The sequence below is a fragment of the Oncorhynchus mykiss genome, chromosome 11, assembly GCF_013265735.2.
Source record: "Oncorhynchus mykiss isolate Arlee chromosome 11, USDA_OmykA_1.1, whole genome shotgun sequence".
Lineage (NCBI taxonomy): Eukaryota > Metazoa > Chordata > Actinopteri > Salmoniformes > Salmonidae > Oncorhynchus > Oncorhynchus mykiss.
The window spans coordinates 55,085,093-55,102,568 of NC_048575.1; the positions used below are offsets into that span (position 1 = coordinate 55,085,093).

The 17,476-nt window shown below is 45.4% G+C and overlaps 1 protein-coding gene across 2 annotated transcripts in view; it reads right to left on the reverse strand.

Annotated features, from left to right (window-relative positions):
• The window catches only part of LOC110535980 (protein turtle homolog A), a 38,445-nt gene that overhangs the window by 1,743 nt on the left and 19,226 nt on the right, over positions 1 to 17,476 (reverse strand). The window contains exons 4-21 of one of the 2 annotated variants that reach the window (XM_036935810.1): positions 13,448 to 13,594; positions 12,569 to 12,720; positions 12,333 to 12,450; positions 10,062 to 10,203; positions 9,384 to 9,529; positions 9,130 to 9,272; positions 8,886 to 9,026; positions 7,363 to 7,479; positions 7,108 to 7,258; positions 6,880 to 6,991; positions 6,603 to 6,778; positions 6,253 to 6,491; positions 5,994 to 6,078; positions 5,564 to 5,734; positions 4,789 to 4,825; positions 921 to 4,520; positions 595 to 764; positions 253 to 462 (exon numbers count right to left, since the gene is read on the reverse strand). In XM_036935810.1, coding sequence (XP_036791705.1) covers positions 269 to 462; positions 595 to 764; positions 921 to 4,520; positions 4,789 to 4,825; positions 5,564 to 5,734; positions 5,994 to 6,078; positions 6,253 to 6,491; positions 6,603 to 6,778; positions 6,880 to 6,991; positions 7,108 to 7,258; positions 7,363 to 7,479; positions 8,886 to 9,026; positions 9,130 to 9,272; positions 9,384 to 9,529; positions 10,062 to 10,203; positions 12,333 to 12,450; positions 12,569 to 12,720; positions 13,448 to 13,594 — 6,041 coding nt within the window. In that variant the 3' untranslated portion in view covers positions 253 to 268. The remainder of the gene's footprint in view (positions 1 to 252; positions 463 to 594; positions 765 to 920; positions 4,521 to 4,788; positions 4,826 to 5,563; positions 5,735 to 5,993; positions 6,079 to 6,252; positions 6,492 to 6,602; positions 6,779 to 6,879; positions 6,992 to 7,107; positions 7,259 to 7,362; positions 7,480 to 8,885; positions 9,027 to 9,129; positions 9,273 to 9,383; positions 9,530 to 10,061; positions 10,204 to 12,332; positions 12,451 to 12,568; positions 12,721 to 13,447; positions 13,595 to 17,476) is intronic. The other variant, XM_021621416.2, reaches the window with a different exon arrangement.

A 17,476-nucleotide genomic window follows, 5' to 3' on the forward strand; every position in this document is an offset into this window, starting at 1 on the left:
CCGTTAAACACATTCCCAGGACAAACAATATAAGATTCAGAAAGACAAACATCAAAATACTGTGAGATTAGGATTCCATTAGCTAGTATAAATTGGTGCTTTGCTTAAAAAAATACAGTGTTCTAAAATAAACCGAAAAAGTGAACGCACAATTTCACAACAGATGGATGAAAACTAGCAGGGATAGAGGCAGGCAGTGAGAGGTCAAAGAGAAGGTGAGGGGGTAACAGTAGCAGGCAGAGAGGAACGGACCAGGGTGGGCAGGCAGTTAGAGCAGTGCTGAGTTGGAGTCAGAGTCTGTGTCGGGAGGGAGGCAGGGATCACTGGTGCAGGAGGATCCCTGAGAGCGCCTGTACTCCTGGTACTCCAGGCGGAGTGCATTGAAGCGCGCCTCACTTAGGGAGCGGGTGTATTGGCAGTGAGGTAGGTTGGAAACTGGTGGACTGACTGAGGGAGGAGGGCCTGAGGGCCAGGATCGAGAGGAACAGCATGGAATGGGAAGAATCATGGGTACAACTCACATCACCACAACCACAACAAAAGGCACATGATATGATACATTCAGTGTGGTGAATAAAAATACAATTGTCTTACCTTTCCTGTAGAGGTCCTGAAGGCCAGCCACAGAAAGGACTCGATCATGCCTGCCCTGCCCCCTGCCCTTCCCTACCCCCACCTGTGGCGTCATGGCCTCCAGGACTTCCAAATCCACACAGACATCAGCAGAATCCCACTCATAACTCTCATCTACTGATGTGTTCCTTCTAATGACAGACACACAAAACAAGTAGTCAGAGTCAGACATACAGGGGACAATAGCAATAATTTAACAGTAAATCAATGACATTTTGGCAATATCCTCAATTTCTTCAGCTGTGAAGACACCTGTGTGTGATGTTGGACTGGTGCGGTAGTTTCACCTTTTTTTTCTCCACTCACGTAGATCCATCTCAGCTCTGTGTCTCTGTGTCTCACTTTCCTCTGTTGTCTCCGGGGAGCTGAGAAGGATGGGAGTGATAGAGAGGGACTGACGGAGGAGGCCAACGCTACCTCTCCCACTGCTCTGACTGGCATAACTGGCCCTCCATCCTTCCCTGTTGTCGCTCATCTCTGCCTCAGCTCCTGGCCCCTTCCCTGTCCCTCTCTCTGCCTCTCTATGACTGTCTACATCCCTGGCTGGGAAAGGGCCACCATGGTAGGGTGAAGGCCAGCTATACATCCGGGGCAGGTTGGGCCTCGGTTGGCCCCTCTTGGACTCCATCGGTCTGGGGTAGTCTCCCCTCATGCCTGGTCTGGGTGGGTACTGGTCTAGTCTGGGTAGGTACTGGTCTGGTCTGGGTGGGTACTGGTCTAGTCTGGGTAGGTACTGGTCTAGTCTAGGTAGGTACTGTGGTATTGAGGAGTTCATAGAGACATATCTTTGCTCTACAGACCTCAGAGCATCCTGATATGTGATAGGCGACGTGGCGGCATCAGGATAAGCACTGGCCTGTCTACACGGATCTGAGTCTAGTCTAACAGAGACTGGGGGTTGTCTTGGTGGGTACATGGAGGGGCTGAGGTAGGTATAGGAAGAGCTGGCTAGGGATCTGTCATACTGAAGCCTCTCCAAGGATCTGTCAGCATTCAGAGGCTTCTCCAAGCTTCCTACACTCGGCTGTCTAAACTGGACCCCTTCCCGCCACGAGGGGTCTGGTCTGGAAAGGGAGGATGCAGGGTTGCGTCCTAAACTATACGATTTGACCCGGACGTCTGGGTTTGGGAACTCATCCCAGTAACATTTCTCTGAGACATAAGTCCTTGGTCTTTCAAAATGCTCCCATTTCTGTGACCCTAAGCTGATGGACTTTTTTATGAATGGATGAGGCTGTCCCATGCCTGAAAGAGTTCTGCAGGGCCCAATGCTCAGAGATTTCTTGATGAACGGTGCAGGGTGTTGATAGATCCTAGAGGCTATTTTATTAGTCCTGTTGCCCTGAGAATTAAGTCTTTGGAATTGTTCTGAAGCTGACTCTGGTTTCCCTGCAAAAGTATTAGTGTGTTTAAACACAACTTCTGCCATGCTTTTAGCTGCACTAGCCAACGTCTGGGCTGGACTTAAACCAATTCTCGTTGGTGGTCTCTCTGAGCCTGTTGTCTTTTGACTAATAAGTGGTTGTGACTGCTCATAATAACGATAATTCCCTGTGTATTCTGACCCGGGTGCTAGTTTTTTGGACCTGTCTGGAATCGCAGCGCTGTGGCTTGAATCTCTTGCTTGCACTTGCAGAGAGTATCTATAGTCTGGCTTCTCAGTTGCCTTTGAAGTTCCTGCTGGACCAACAAAGTGTCTGTTTTCTAAAAAAGAAACCGTGTTTTGGCTTGAACTTTTCTCTAGCTTCTCCTGCACATGAACATCCCAGTTTTTTGGAACCACGTCTGGCTTACCTTCCAGAGAAGTGTCTGTCTGTGGCTCTACGCTTTTGCAAGCAGTGTCTGTGAGTTCAGATTCATCCCCAGGGTTGTCCACACTCATCTCAATGAAACCCGGGAGGCTCAAATACTCCAGAATTGCACTTGTTTGCAGTGGGGACATTTTGGGTGCCTGGGTTGCCGGCTTATTCTTGAAAGACTCTGTTATTCTAGCAGCAGAGAACTGGGACTGATCGCTCTCACACGCTTCCAGAAGAGTTAAGGGGGAAATTTGACTGGGGCTGTCACTAAAAAGAGCCCTATCACTCCTTCTGGAGCGTGCCCTGACACCCTCTCTCTCCTGCTCAGGGTTTGACAGTGAACTCTGAGGGTCATCCCTAATTTGATCACCTCTCACTTTCCCTTTGGCCCCTGCTTTGTGGAGCAAGGTAGAGTAACCATATGGCAAGGTAGAGCAACCAGAGGGAATTTGATTTAATCTCTCCCTATCATCCATTGTCTCTGTTCTCTCAGACAGACTATATGGTGCAGTGCCTGGGTATGGCTGGCCAGAACCTGTGGCCCTCCCTCGCTCTGCTGAAACAGATTTTTCAGCTGTTGGCTCCAGATGCTGTGTACCATAAGCAAAGGACGATCTTGGTTTTAAGTCACCTCCCCCTGGCTGTTTTGTCTCCCTCCAGCCCTCCTCAACCATAGACCTTCTACGATACATGTCCTGCTCTCTTTCTACAGTTCTGTCAGGACTCCTTGACCTGGCTCTGTCTACGTTTCTGTCTGTTCCTTGACTGATAGGTGGTCTTTCTGAGGTAGGGGAGAGCTGAAATGGAGAGGTGCATTGAGTGACTGGCCAGCGTGAGCAGTCCACATGTAGTGAGTCCTCCATGGACAGCCCAGCATGACGTTGGTGAGGATGTTGGGATCTTGGCGTGGTGCTCTCTAAGGGGCTCTGCACTGGAACAAGGCTGCTGATAGAGGTGACTGGGCTGATGTCCCATTGGATGTAGGAGGAAGGGAGCCGGTCCATTGGGCTGCTGGTGTTCCCAAAGTAGCAGGCCCTCCTATAGTCCGACAGCTGGTGGGTCTGCCCGGATGCCCGATGGGCTTTGGGACGTAAGGTAATGTCCTGTGGCTTCCATATAGGATCCTCAGCCCCTGAACTGCCCAGTTCTCTGTTAGGGCTTGTTGCCTTTTCAAGCTGGTTCTCCTCTTTCTCCCACTCCCTTTCCCTCTGGCTGGCAGTATAGTTACCCAGCTCCCTTTCCATCATCTCCCTCTCTTTGGCCAGCTGCCGACACTTTCTGAGGTTATCCTGCTTTTGTTCACTTGTGTCAATCTGTGAGACCAGTGTGCTGGCGTTAGTCAGCTGGCTCTCTCTCTCCATGGGTTGGTAATCTGCTAGGTGATGCCTGTCCATCTCCAGTAGTCTGGCTGTCCTGCCCAGGCTGGGGAAGATGTCCTCTGGGTGCCCAGATCGGTATCTTTTCAGGGAGTCACAGACTCTCTTCTCACTCCTATCGGAGTGGAAACTGGCTCTCTCCAGCAGAGCCTCTGAGAAGCCCTGCTCGTCATCAGAGTAGAAGCAGCCGTGACGGGAGAAGTTCCTGGCCATTGCCCTCACTCTGCCTGGGGAGGCAGGGGGCTTGCTGAGTTCTGTAACCTCCACTGTCAGGGGGGAGTCCTTTCCCTCTCCCCTCTCAGAGCTCAGACTGCTGGACTTCGGAGAGTCTCTGAAAGATGTCCGGTTGCTCCCTGTGCCGCTGCCTCCTCTATTGGTTTGGGTTTGTAGGAAGACTGTCTTCATGTTGGAAAGAGTAGGCGCCTCTGGCAGGGGTTGGACAATGAAACGTCCATCTGGGCCTCTTAAGATGGACTCCAGAGCAGAGGGTGAGGGGGCCTTACCTCCCAGGTGGCTCTCAAAGAGGGTGTAATGTGGTGGGGGAGTAGAGCTGGACAGGAGCTGCCTGCGCTGGTCCTGGTACTCTCCACGGCTGCCTTTATTGAAGGAGGAACGATCAGTCTGGGAAGACGAGGAGTTGGGGAAGAAAGACAGGGGAGGACAAAACTTGATCTTCAGGACGCTGTCGGGGCTGTCAGAAGGCGAGCGAGCTCTGAGGAAGAGAAGAGTCATAAAGGAGGAGAGATGAGTTAAACAGTACAGGTTAATGCATTATTACATTATTGTCTCAAGCTTAGGAGAACCATATGTAAGGATGCATTCAGTGGATACAAATAGTTATGTTTGTTATTAGTAGCAGATCAAATAAATACACATTAATTTGCAATGATTCTCCAAAAAATGCACAAGAATGAAACATGGGTTGGTGAGAAGACGGCCAATGCAATGAGGAAAACATGCTGGTAAGGATGGGAACTTACTCTGGAGAAAGACTCTTCTGGAAGGCAGAGGGTTGATCTGAAAAGGCGGGGAAGGGTGAAAAGGTCAAACAATGGCACATGTAAAATAAACAAATAGATGGGATGAAAAGGAACGCTGTCAACTGAAATACACTGAGTATACAATTCGCCGGGGCACGGACTCTACAAGGTGTTGAAAGCGTTCCACAGGGATGCTGGCCCATGTTGACTTTAATGCTTCCCACAGTTGTGTCAAGTTGGCTGGATGTCCTTTGGGCGGCGGACCATTCTTGATACACACTGGAAACTGTATAGTGTGATAAAACCCAGCAGCATTGCAGTTCTTGACACAAACCAGTGTGCCTGTCACCTGCTACCATACCCCGTTCAAAGGTGCTTAAATCTTTTGTCTTGCCCATTCACCCTCTGAATAGCACACACACAATCCATGTCTCAATTGTCTCAAGCTTAAAAATCCTTCTTCTTCCTCCCCTTCCTCTACACAGATTGAAGTGGATTTAAGTGACATCAATAAGGGATCATAGCTTTCACCTGGATTCACCTGGTCAGTCTGTCATTGGAAGAGCAGGTGTCCTTAATATTTGTATACTCAGTGTAGATTAGCATGCATAGGAACCACTTGACAGTTACAAAGAGTTGATCCAGTCACCAAGGCGTTGGAACTCCAGCTGAGTAGGCTTTGAAAATACTTTCTTAAAGATAACCTCTAATAAAACAAAAGCTTGAAATTCTCTGTTTTAGTATCAGAAAAATGTTAGGATGCAACAGTCTTTACCATCTCTCCTCTTCCTGCGCCGATGGGCTCTTCTGTGACTCATAACACAGGCTGTCACCAAGGAGAGGATGATTGCCACGAACAGGAAGCACACTCCACCCAACACACCAGCCAATAGGGGCTCAGGGACAAACTCCAAGAAGCCTGGCTGGACAGGGTACATCTCCATCCCTGCAACCATACCAGGCACAGTGTCTGAGTAATGCACTACCAACAGCGTACACAGCCATGCTTTTGGCTAACAATGGGAAATACCTACGCAATACATTTATAAACATAACGACAAGTGTCATGACCATTGATTATTATCAAGCACAATTGATATACCTGCTACATAATGTTTAGGACTGTTTAGTCTAGGCTTTATGAACCTAAACAGTGTTTCTATCATGCAGTTGATCACAGCTGGCTGTACAGTAATGATACTAACCTGTGGTGTTCACATTGACAGACTCGCTGGGCTCACTAAGTAGTTTGTTACTGCGAGACATCAATCTCAGATCATAAATGCAGTCCTGAGAGGGGAGAAGGACAAGTGTTCAGTAGACACAATTCTGGGCAACGTATCTGAAAACACATTAGAGCTTGGAGGTCATAGCCTTCAGATTACAGTTCATTACACCTCATTTATCAAATAGTCAGTGTCTTCATTCATTCTGCCAAGGTCCAAAATGATCATCGCCTCTCACCCTCAATAATCCTTGCACCAGTAGTTCACTCTGGTTGGTCTTCACAGCACTGTTGAGAATGACCCATTGGCCTCTGCCCCTCCGAGCCTGGAGGACATACCCAGTAAGTAGTGTGGCCTGAGACTCAGGAGGATACCACTGCAGGACAATCCCCAGCACTGTCCGATTGGCTGACAGGAACAAGGGAGGGTTGAGAGTTGGTAGACTGGTCACCACTGTCGGTGGATATGTTGGTAGGGCTGTGGAGGTGAGACAAGATAGGATCAGACTTGTACATACAGTAAAAATGTAGATAAATGTCCTATACAGACAAATTAAAGAGTACTTTGTCAGTTAAAATTTGTACTGACCCTGCGTCCTGACAGAGGTAATTTCACTGAAGGGTCCAGAGCCCAGTTTGTTCTGAGAAAGGACACTGAACTGGTAGCTGGTGCCAGCCAGCAGCCCTGTCACCAACAAGTGAGACTTGGAAGTGGGCACGGAGATAGATCCCCACTCATGTTTCCCTCTGGAAGTCTGCTTGACCCTGGAGGCAAAAGGGAGGAACAGAGAGATTCAACCACCGTGTTCCAGAGAGCAGTGTTGAGTTGAGTCTCATTCGGATAAACATTGAGATGAGTTACTAACCAGACAGTAAACTTCTGGGTGTATCCTCCATCAAAGCCAGGTTCCCAGGACACATTGGCCTGGTTCATCCCAGTACTGACTGATACAGATGAGGCAGCATGAGGGCTGGTGCCTGGGAGAAAGATGAGGAGAACAATGAGAATAGACCAGCGGAACTGTACACACCAGTGTCTACGTAAATAGTATAGCATGTCTTGTACCATGTTGCTCCATGCAGTTGGCACTCACCCAGCACCAAGACCACAGTGGCAGTGCCGACGGTGGCCACACGGTTGGTGGCGAGGCACTCCCAGCCCCCCTGATGATCTTTGCTGAGAGGCTTCAAGAGGAGGGAGCCATTGGACAGAACAGTGTACGGGGAGCGAGGAATGGGACCAACCTAGAAATGAAAGGGACAACATGTAGAGATTAGCGTAAGTAGAGAGAGAGAGAGGGCTATGATGTCTGGGGTTCCTTCAGCAATGTCTATCAGGGACACCTCACCTTGCTCCAGGTGATATTGGGAGAGGGGTTTCCATCAGCTTCACAGGGGATGACCAGCTCCCCGCCCACCTCCTGCAGGTACTCAGCACGAGGGGACACCGAGAATGAGGGTGGGTCCTGCAGAGGGAGAGAGTTTTAAGTCCATATACTCTCAGAAAATTTTTCCCTGCGGTACAAAAATATCAAAATACGCATAACCTTCAGAGGTACATACACAGTATACCAAACATTAGGAACACCTTCCTAATATTGAGTTCCCCCCCCCCCGCCCCCCTTTGCCCTCAGAACAGCCTCAATTTGTCAGGGCATGGACTCTACAAGGTGTCGAAAGCGTTCCACAGGGATGCTGGCCCATGTTGACTCCAATGCTTCCCACAGTTGTGTCAAGTTGGCTGGATGTGCTTTTGGTGGTGGACCATTCTTAATATACACGTGAAACTGTTGAGTGTGAAAAAGCCAGCAGTGCTGCAGTTCTTGACACAAACCGATGCGTCTGGCACCTATTACCATACCCGGTTCAAAGTCACTTCATCTGATGCAGCACTCCACACTTAACCAGCATAACTACCACAGCATTCTGCAGCGATATGCCATCCCATCTAATTTGCGCTTAGTGGGACTATCAATTGTTTTCAACAGGTCAATGACCCAACACACCTCCAGGCTGTGTAAGGGCTATTTGACCAAGAATGAGAGTGATGGAGTGCTGCATCAGATGACCCGGCCTCCACAATCACCCGACCTCAACCCAATTGGTTTGGGATTAGTTGGACCGCAGAGTGAAGGAAAAGCAGCCAACAAGTGCTCAGCATATGTGGGAACACCTTCAAGAGGGTTGGGAAAGCATTCCAGGTGAAGCTGGTTGAGAGAATGCCAAGAGTGTGCAAAGCTGTCATCAAGGCAAAGGGTTTTAAGAATCTGAAATATAAAATATAATTGGATTTGTTTAACTTTTTTGCTTACTACAAGATTCCATATGTGCTATTTCATAGTTTTGATGTCTTCACTATTATTCTACAATGCAGAAAATAGTAAAAATAAAGAAAAACACTGGAATAAGTAGGTGTGTCCAAATTTTTGACTGGTACTGTATATATATTTCCTGAGCTTTCTTATTTTTCCTAGATATAGGACAGACATGTCAAACCCTTACTGCTTATGATAGATGTTTTACTGTCTTTTTGCCATTTCTGAATGTGTTATTCAATTCAATGGCTTAGTAGTAAAGGCCACATTCGAAATTGTATCAAATCGTTTTTAAATATATTTGTTTTATAAATCTAAATCAAATAGCTAAATAATCCATGGTTTGACCTTCTTAAAACAATTCCATGTGTTAGCTTAGTAGTACGAACAGGAAGGATACAACTATGTACCTATAACTAATGGTACCTTACAGGGTACCTACAGTGACAAGCGTTTGTAACCCTTTAAGTACAATTCGGTACCTTTTTTTGCGTACACATTTACAGGTAGCACTGTAATCTATAACTAGGGAACAGAGGCCTGGGGTACAGCCTTACCTGCAGGATAACCTTAGTGGGTTCAGACTGTCCCATGGTCCCGTAGCTGTTATAGGCAGTACAGGTGTACATACCCACTGCATTGTCATTAGCTGTGGCTATAAACACAGAGCCCTCGGCGTTCACCAACCAGCCAGGGAACTGAGCAGGCAAAGACAGAAAGAGAAAAAACAAATATGAAATACAACAGAGATTAATGGTGGATATAATGTGTGATAGGATTCATGTTGCCCTGATTGCCTACATTGTCAAGGTTTAAATTGTTCCCATCTTTGGTCCAGTTGACAAAGATCATGGGGGGCTCAGCCTGGACTGGGCAGAAGATGACTCCTCCCATGCCCGTAGGTAGATACGTCTCCCTGGGCATCCGGCCCACCCTGGCAGGGTCTAAGAGAGACAGAGGAAGTAGATATAGTAAGTCACTCTCCCAGAGATGGAATGAAACACACAAGCCAGGAAATCAAGGCATGCATAGCAATAATCAACCACAATTCCTACGTTTGACTTTGAGGTGTGCTGAGGCAGAGGGTGAGGTCATCAGCCCATTGGTTGGTATACAGGTGTAATTCCCAGTGTCCTCTGGGACAAGACTAGGGATGAGGAGTGTGCCGTCCACTAGGATCTTCACACGTGTCTTAAGATACCTGAGGACAAAACACACATATCACAACCCGGCCTTGAGTTAGTATCTTCTTAGTTGCATTATGCACCACTGTCTAGGGATTACCTGTGGTGACAATGCTACTACCGGTATTTAACTGACTTAGTAACAATCCAATTAACCTGAATTGTAGTGCCAATGGCTTTGTAATATTACATGGAATCAATGCTTGAAAACATAAATGCACAACATAAGAAAAAAGGGTTCCAAAAGTTATTCGGCTGTCCCCAAAGGAGAACCCTTTTTGCTTCCAGGTAGAACCCGTTTTGGTTTCAGGCAGAACACTTTTGGGTTCTATGTAGAACCCTCTGTTGAAATGGTTCTACCTAGAACCAAAAGGGTTCTAGCTGGAAGCAAAAAGTGTTTGTCAAAGGGTTTTCCTATGGGGACAGGCAAAGAACCCTTTAAGAACCTAGATAGCACCTTTTTTCTAAGAGTGCAGTATGATTCTCACATTTCCCTGTAGCTACTATAGTTTGTGTTATTTGTGTGTGTTTGTGTTGTAGTCAACTCACTCTATATGGTAGACATTCTGTCCCTGTTTCCACCACTCATAGGTGAGGTTGGAGGGATAGGCCTCAGCTTGGCACTGTAGAACTGCATCCTGAGATATGTTGAGGGTGGTGTCCTCTGGGGCGATAATGATGAGTGGAGGGCCTATTTTGAATTTGGGAGATTTTCAGTTACTGCATGTGCTATTATCTGGCTGTAAGACAAGTGATTCAACTGATTAACCTTGATGATACAGTTATTCTCATGCCAAATAACAGCTTCACAATCAGATCACGATTTGATGTGACAAGGGCAGTGCATTTATAGACCATACACCACTAGATGGCAGCATAACAGTAGCTCGGATCTGCATTTGTTTATCTGCTGCTCATTAAAGGACAAATCCACTCAAAGACTGTCTTCCGGTCTTTTTTCATTAGTCCACTGTTGATACAGTCCCAAAATGTTTTGCGTGTCAGCAGTTTTCAAGAATTTGGACGTTCAAAAAGCAAAGTGTCACTTGCCACATCATCATATGATGCAAAATGCATCATATGATGCAAAACGCATCATCGTGATGATGTGGCAAGTTACATTTTTGTCGCCTTCACGTGCTCTTCGGAACTAAGAAACTCAGACAATTCTGACTTGGTAACTGGTTTAAAATAATCAATTGTACATTTATTTAAGTTGACTGCCTTGTTCAGGGACATAATTATTTTTACCATGTCAGCTCAGGGATTCGAACCAGCAACCTTTCAGTTACTGGCCCAACGCTCTAACCACCAGGCTACCTGCCGCTATAACTGCTACATTGCAACTGTGTTGCAGTTGTACACAAGTCACCTACACGTAGCTGTCTTTTAGGCACCCGAGTAGCGCAGCGTTCTAAGGCCGAGTGGCGCAGCGGTCTAAGGCCGAGTGGCGCAGCGGTCTAAGGCATTGCATCTCAGCGCTCTCAGCGCTAGAGGCGTCACTACAGACCCTGGTTCAGACCCCAATTACATAATTGGCCCAGAGTCGTCCGGGTTAGGGTTTGGCCGGGGTAGGCCGTCATTGTAAATAAGAATTTGTTCTTAACTGACTTACCTAGAACAAAAAGCTAGTTGGAAATGTTTCCGCGTTCTGACTAGCACGTGAATACGGCATTAGCTTCTTGAAAATCCTATATCTTGAAAACTTGACTGCTGACATGCTAAACATTTTGGGACTATATCAACAGTGGACTAATGAAAAAAATATGAATATTTTTCCTTTAAGAAAAAACTAAGATTTGAGTCTTGGGGGTGTGGTTCGATGTGGCTGTTATGTTCACTTTATCATACCCTGGCAGTTAGAGTTGTTTTTCCCTCTTGAGGAACGGTAACAACAAAACAGCCACTACCACCTCCTCAAAATAGTCAGAATTAATCTCAAATTAATCAAGAAATCTGTCTATTTTACATCTAGCTAAGGTGTTTGGTGCAGTATTTCTCAAGTAAACATTTTTGCATGAAAAACTAGTCTATAACCAGAGTGTGCATCTGTCTGGCAGTGTTTCATAGCGTATCATGTTACAAAACAGGTCGTGACCTTGGGACTATAAGGTTTTATCTACGCAAAGCATAGTTCTGAGATATTGAGCATCCCAGTTTTCACATCCCAGATCTCAGAACAGTTTTGTAGTGAATGCTTCTTTCATAACCCACATTAAGGTCCTCACCATAAAGGTACCTAGAGTGCAGAGTATCAAAATCCTGAAACATTTTAGAGGGTTGCAAAAGCAGATAAAACCGTATGGCTCTGAAATGTCAATCTGGGTTTAGCCATAATGTTCTATCTGACACTTCTGAATTAGACATGTTTCGTTTTTAAGAAAACTGTTATTTTCATACATAAATGATAGAATAACACGATTTTACCAAGATAGAGTCAGAAAACATCATCAAATACATTAATAAATGTATTATGATCATCAGACCAACTACTGTCATCACTGAACAACGATGTGACAACATCATTTACTTTAAGATTTCTGACAGTGTTGTTTTTTTTGTTTGCGTGCCATTATTGCTGGTTAGACTAGCCTAGACCATACTTAGAGTGAGATGGCAAAGACATACAGTATGTTTTGATTGGTCCATCTGTATTTGTTCAGGCTTGTTATTGGATTGCAGATAGAACATTGGGTTTATGCTGATATAACTTTTTGATTAATTAATAGCATTGGGTCAGTAACCGAAAGAGCTGAAGTGTCAGCAGAGGGAAGACCTTTCTGCCTCTCCCAGATGGTTAAAAAATAGTCAGACTCTGACCTTTGACCTGCAGCTGGGTAGTATGGGTCAGATTCCCTTCCGAGTTGGACACCTGACATTTATACATTCCTGATGTCTCTCTGGTGACGGTGACCAAAGACAAGGTGCCATTGAGCACCTGAGCGAGAGAGAGAGCGAGAGAGAGAGTGAGAGAGAGATTGGAGATGCTTTAAATCATAACCAACAACTTCATCCAACAACAGCAAACATGGGTTTGTTTTTGTTTTTTTACATACCGCCATCTTTTCATGTTTCTCAATTGGGGTCTCATCTTTATGCCAGATAACAGTTGGTCGAGGATTGCCATGAGCACCACAGCTGAGGGCCAGGGAATCCCCTTGCAAGACTTCTACAAAGGTAGGCGGAGTCTTGATAAACACAGGTGGGGCTGTAATAGAGGAACAATTGATGATCTTTAAACAAATATATCACAATTAGCTAGCTAATTAATTAACTAATGTGTAACAATTAGATAACTAATGGCAAACTATGAATTCTGTTATTGCTACATCTGTAAGCTAGTCATGGCCTTTGTGCATTACTTGGATGTAGCACAATACTTGCCCTGATGATATCCTATTTGATGCATGAAGGAGGCAGGAGACAAATGGAAAGAAAGAGAGGTAGAGGTAGATAGTAAATTGGAGTGGCATGTGTTTTGACATGAGTGTGGATGGGAAAGACAGAATAGGAAAAGGAGAGAAGGAGAGAGTGACAGTAGGGGAGAGATGATCCAGGACTGCAACACAAACTGCAACACAAATCACTGTTTTCCCTTTAGCCTCCACTATCCTGGTGAGGTCACATGCACTGTGTCTACATCCCCTGTGGCTCCTAACAGACACTCCTGTGTCAACGTCATCCCACAGTGAACAGCAGAACCAGACAAGGACGAGACGTGAGCACTGTGTAAAACACTGAGCATTATGCAACAACAGCTCACACACCGCAATAAGACTCCATAGATAAACAGGAGAGGGACTGTCATGCTCCAGCCTCATGCTGAGGATATTTTAAAGGGAAAACATTGATGGTTGTAAGCAGCTGGAGGATTTCCTGTCCTGTAAGCGCTAGTCCAGTTCCTCTGACTGCCACAGAGTCCCACTGAGCTGCACCTGTGATGGAGAGAAAGGTCCAGGTGCCGTTGCGGAACTCGTCTGTGGAGCGGTCCAGGAGCAGGATGCGACACTCGAACCAGCCCTCGTCCTCCAGGCTCAGCCCCTCCACCAGCAGCGAGGCCCCCCGGGTCAGAGACACACGGCCTGGGCACAGAGAGAGACAGGGAGCCACCAGGGTCAGAACACACAACCAGACTATCAGAGTCAGCACATGCAGACAGAGGGCTTACCAAGCAGAGGACACAGGCATCCAGTGTCACAAAAGGCCACAGTCAAAGTCCAACCTCTTGGGTTTTCAGTTCGGTTCAAGAGGACATTAACTATGCTGTCCCATAACGTTTGCTGTTGGTATCAAATATTCAATCATGCATTACATCCATTCCCAAAGAGGTTTGGACTCAGGGCTTTTTGGTCTGCTGAATGGAATGAGAAAAATGGCAGGGAGATAATACAATTTCAAGAGAAGCCAGAGACCTTGGGTTTCGGGAAGTACAAACACATGATTCACTTGTGACAAGTAAAGCAAGATTATAGTTGAGGAAGCTTTACTATGTTATTTAGACTCCTGTTGTTTACAATAGGAAGAGTGCAGAAGGCAGGTTGGTACCAAGATCAACATATAGAGAGAAGCTCCTTATCAATGTCAAAATGTCAAGATTTCTTAAGAAATGTACCACCTGTTTTTGTTTATCGTGGAGGAGCATATGGCAGAGAGAAACAAACACTGGAGAGCGGAAGACACCCCACGTCTCTCTATTTCTCACTCACACCCCTCTCTTTTTATTTCAACTTTGAAACATGATCTCGTGGTTGCCTGGTGACTGAAGCCTGGTTTTCAGGGTACCCACCCTTTTATTCTGTCTTTCAATTATTATTTTTTTCTCTCAAATGGAGAGGATGTGTATAGTACAGTACATCAGGGGAAAACACATGCACTTAGCAGGCAACTGCCAAGCAGTTTGAAAATAAACAGAGCAGTTACAGAGAAACCTCATGCATCCCCCTCATGAGAACAAAACAAATGTAGGACCTACCCAATCAGTTACCCATAACTGTAATAACGTGTGTAGCTTTATATGAGCAGAGGAGAAAGTGCATGGCTTCTAAAAACAGGAAATAGACTTAAGGTTAGGGGAAAAGTTAGCTAACATGCTAAGTAGTTGCAAAGTTAATAATCAGCTAAAATGCTAATGTTGTCTGTGATGAAATTTGAACACCATTATTAATCATCATTAACACTGTTGTTGTTTACGCAATCCAAAAATGTTCCATTATAAATCGCAATCTGGGTCAGGTGGGCATCATGTTCTATTGCCAACATGGCTAGCTAAGTTATAAAATACGATCTTACAGTGTTAGGCTTTCAAAATGCACTTCAGAGAAACATAGTCTCATTCTGTTCAGGACAACCCAGGGTATAACGCATGTCATCCTTGTAACTGTGGATCTTTCACAACACATTGACTCAATTTACAGCATTTCCCTCACTCAGACAACAACAAATGTGCAAAAGTAGCCCAATTAGCGGAAGGGATGGGGGCATCTTCTTGTCGGGCGCGGTGCTCAAATTACAGCTGTCAGTCAAAAACCACACAGTGCTGTGATGCGGAGAACCTGAGCTCTGATATCATGTATAGCATGTTACTGTACAACCACTGCATTCCAACTTAGGCGCTTATCAATGACAAAAATCTGCCATTTTCAACCCATATATGGGATGACAGTGGCTGTGAGTGGAAAGGGCTACACATATTTTTCAAGGTGAAAAAGTTGGACCAATTAACCCTGACAAGGAATATGATTAGGTCTGATAAATGCTTAGGCTTTATGAGCCTCTGTAGTAAGCAATTATAATAGATAACCAATTGAACTCTAGAGCCTACAGAATCTGGATAAAAGACTGTAGGCACCTTGTACACTAAATCCTATGATTGACAACACAATGTGTAAAAAGCCCCTATTTGAAACCTGGTCTGTTCATTGAATAACCATGAGAATAGAAATGGAGTAGCACCCTCATCATTGAATCTTTTCACCACACAATCTTGTAGTTCAGCTACTGCGGTCATCTCTCCAGGGTGTTGTATGACAGAGATTTATTGAATTTATGTCAACCTTAAAATTATGCCAAAACACGTCAGAGGAAAACCCAATAGCAACCCTATTCAGCTTTCCAGGATGTTTTCCCTTCAGACAGCAGTGAACAGAGGTAGCCTTGTGATTAATTATGCACCCACATGGTGCAGGGTGAAACACCACACTGTGTTTAAAAAGGAATTACAGTGACTAACAATTGACCCCACATTCCTGGCTGGGGCTGTTGCTTTGGTTAATAGTAAGGTTTGCTTGCCGAGGTAGGGATTGACCTGCTTAAACACAGACCCAACCCTTACTGGGCGGCGTTCAGTTTGTGCTTCCATAAAAAGGTCCCTTTAATCCCAGGTCAGTGTTACCAGGAGAACTGACAGAGCACTCAGAGAGAGGAAATGTGTGCTGAAATGATAACAGGTGTATGAAAGACTTCATCCACTGGCTGATATCTCAAACTGAGGGATCCTCCCTGAGCTGCCTATTTCCTATGTAGGCTTTTCCCCAAACAGCAATAAAATGTATTCTACACCTAGTGAGTGAACTGGAGGAAAAACACTTTCATGTGCAACACCACACAGACTCTCTCTCACACCACATCCCCATGTGGCTAAATATAGCGGGAGATTTTAAGGTCATTAAGATTTCCGGCACCTCTAAGAATGATTAAGAAACAAACACAAACCATGGAATTTTTAATGGTTAATTAAATCCAAATGCATGTGAGTGCTAGTGTTTAGTGCCAACTGGCTTACCAATGGGGAATTTCTCATTTGACCATCAAACATTTAACCATTTCCTGCTCCCCTCCTGCCTGTCCATCACTACAAAGGGACTGCAACCCCCTTCCCTCACCACCCCTCGTAATTCTCTCAGGTTACCATAGTGATGAAACCAAGAATACCCCAGGCTGGGCGTTTAGATTTGAATTCAGTTGCTGTAGCAACGGGGAGCGACGGCGGCAAAACACTGGGAAGGGAGGGTCCATCACAGGGGTTTGTGCCTGTGATTTGAAAGATGACACGTGGAAGAAAACATGTTTGTATTTAAAGAATGGGTAAATGGCTTGTGACTGATAAAACAGTATGAAATGGAGAGAGAGTGAGAGGAAAAAGAGAGTGAGAGAGAGAAAAGCCGGTTTTCGTTTGAATCTGTGGTCAGACAATAGCCCTTGACATAGAGTGACAAATGCAGTTCAATTTGAATTTGAATATTTATTTTCTAGCCATGGTTAAAATTGCTTCCATTCATAAAAAAAACCCAATTAGGATAAGATAAAAATAAATATGTGCCCTGTCAATGATTGCTTTTGTTAAGATGGACAGACAGGTCTCTACCACATTATTTAAAATATGTTCCAAATTTAAACTGTCGAGAATTTCCAATCCATCCTAACTCAAAACAAAAATATGGGGATCTGAATACTCATCAAAGATGACCAAGTATTGATCAAAACGGTTAAGTGTCCCATCGCTGCATTCCACAAGGAATACAATGAGAGGTTATGAAGAGGTTATGGAGGGAATTTTGGTCAATAATTCACCGACTGCTACCAATGAGTGAGAGACCTCTATGACCTCAGTGAGCCTGCAACACTCCAGCAGAGACATTGATCACTCCCCCTTCGTCTGCATTAGCACAATGTCTAGAGGTCCTCTACACTAGTCTCTACACAACACAGAGGCAGAGAAACAATAGCTGCTGCTCTCTCCTGTCTGTTCTCCTTACTCTTTTTCCACCCCCAGATATCACATGACGGCTCCATTCTACCTTAAAATGAGCTGCTATTCTGGCTGGTGTGCAGTGAAGAGTGCAAAATGGAAACACTATAATCCACCCGCATCGCTAAAACGTACCACCCTCTTCACATTAGCCAGAGTCAGGTTCTCCCCCACTGGGTGGCAGGTTAAAAATCACTCAGCTCTTTCTGAGCTGCAC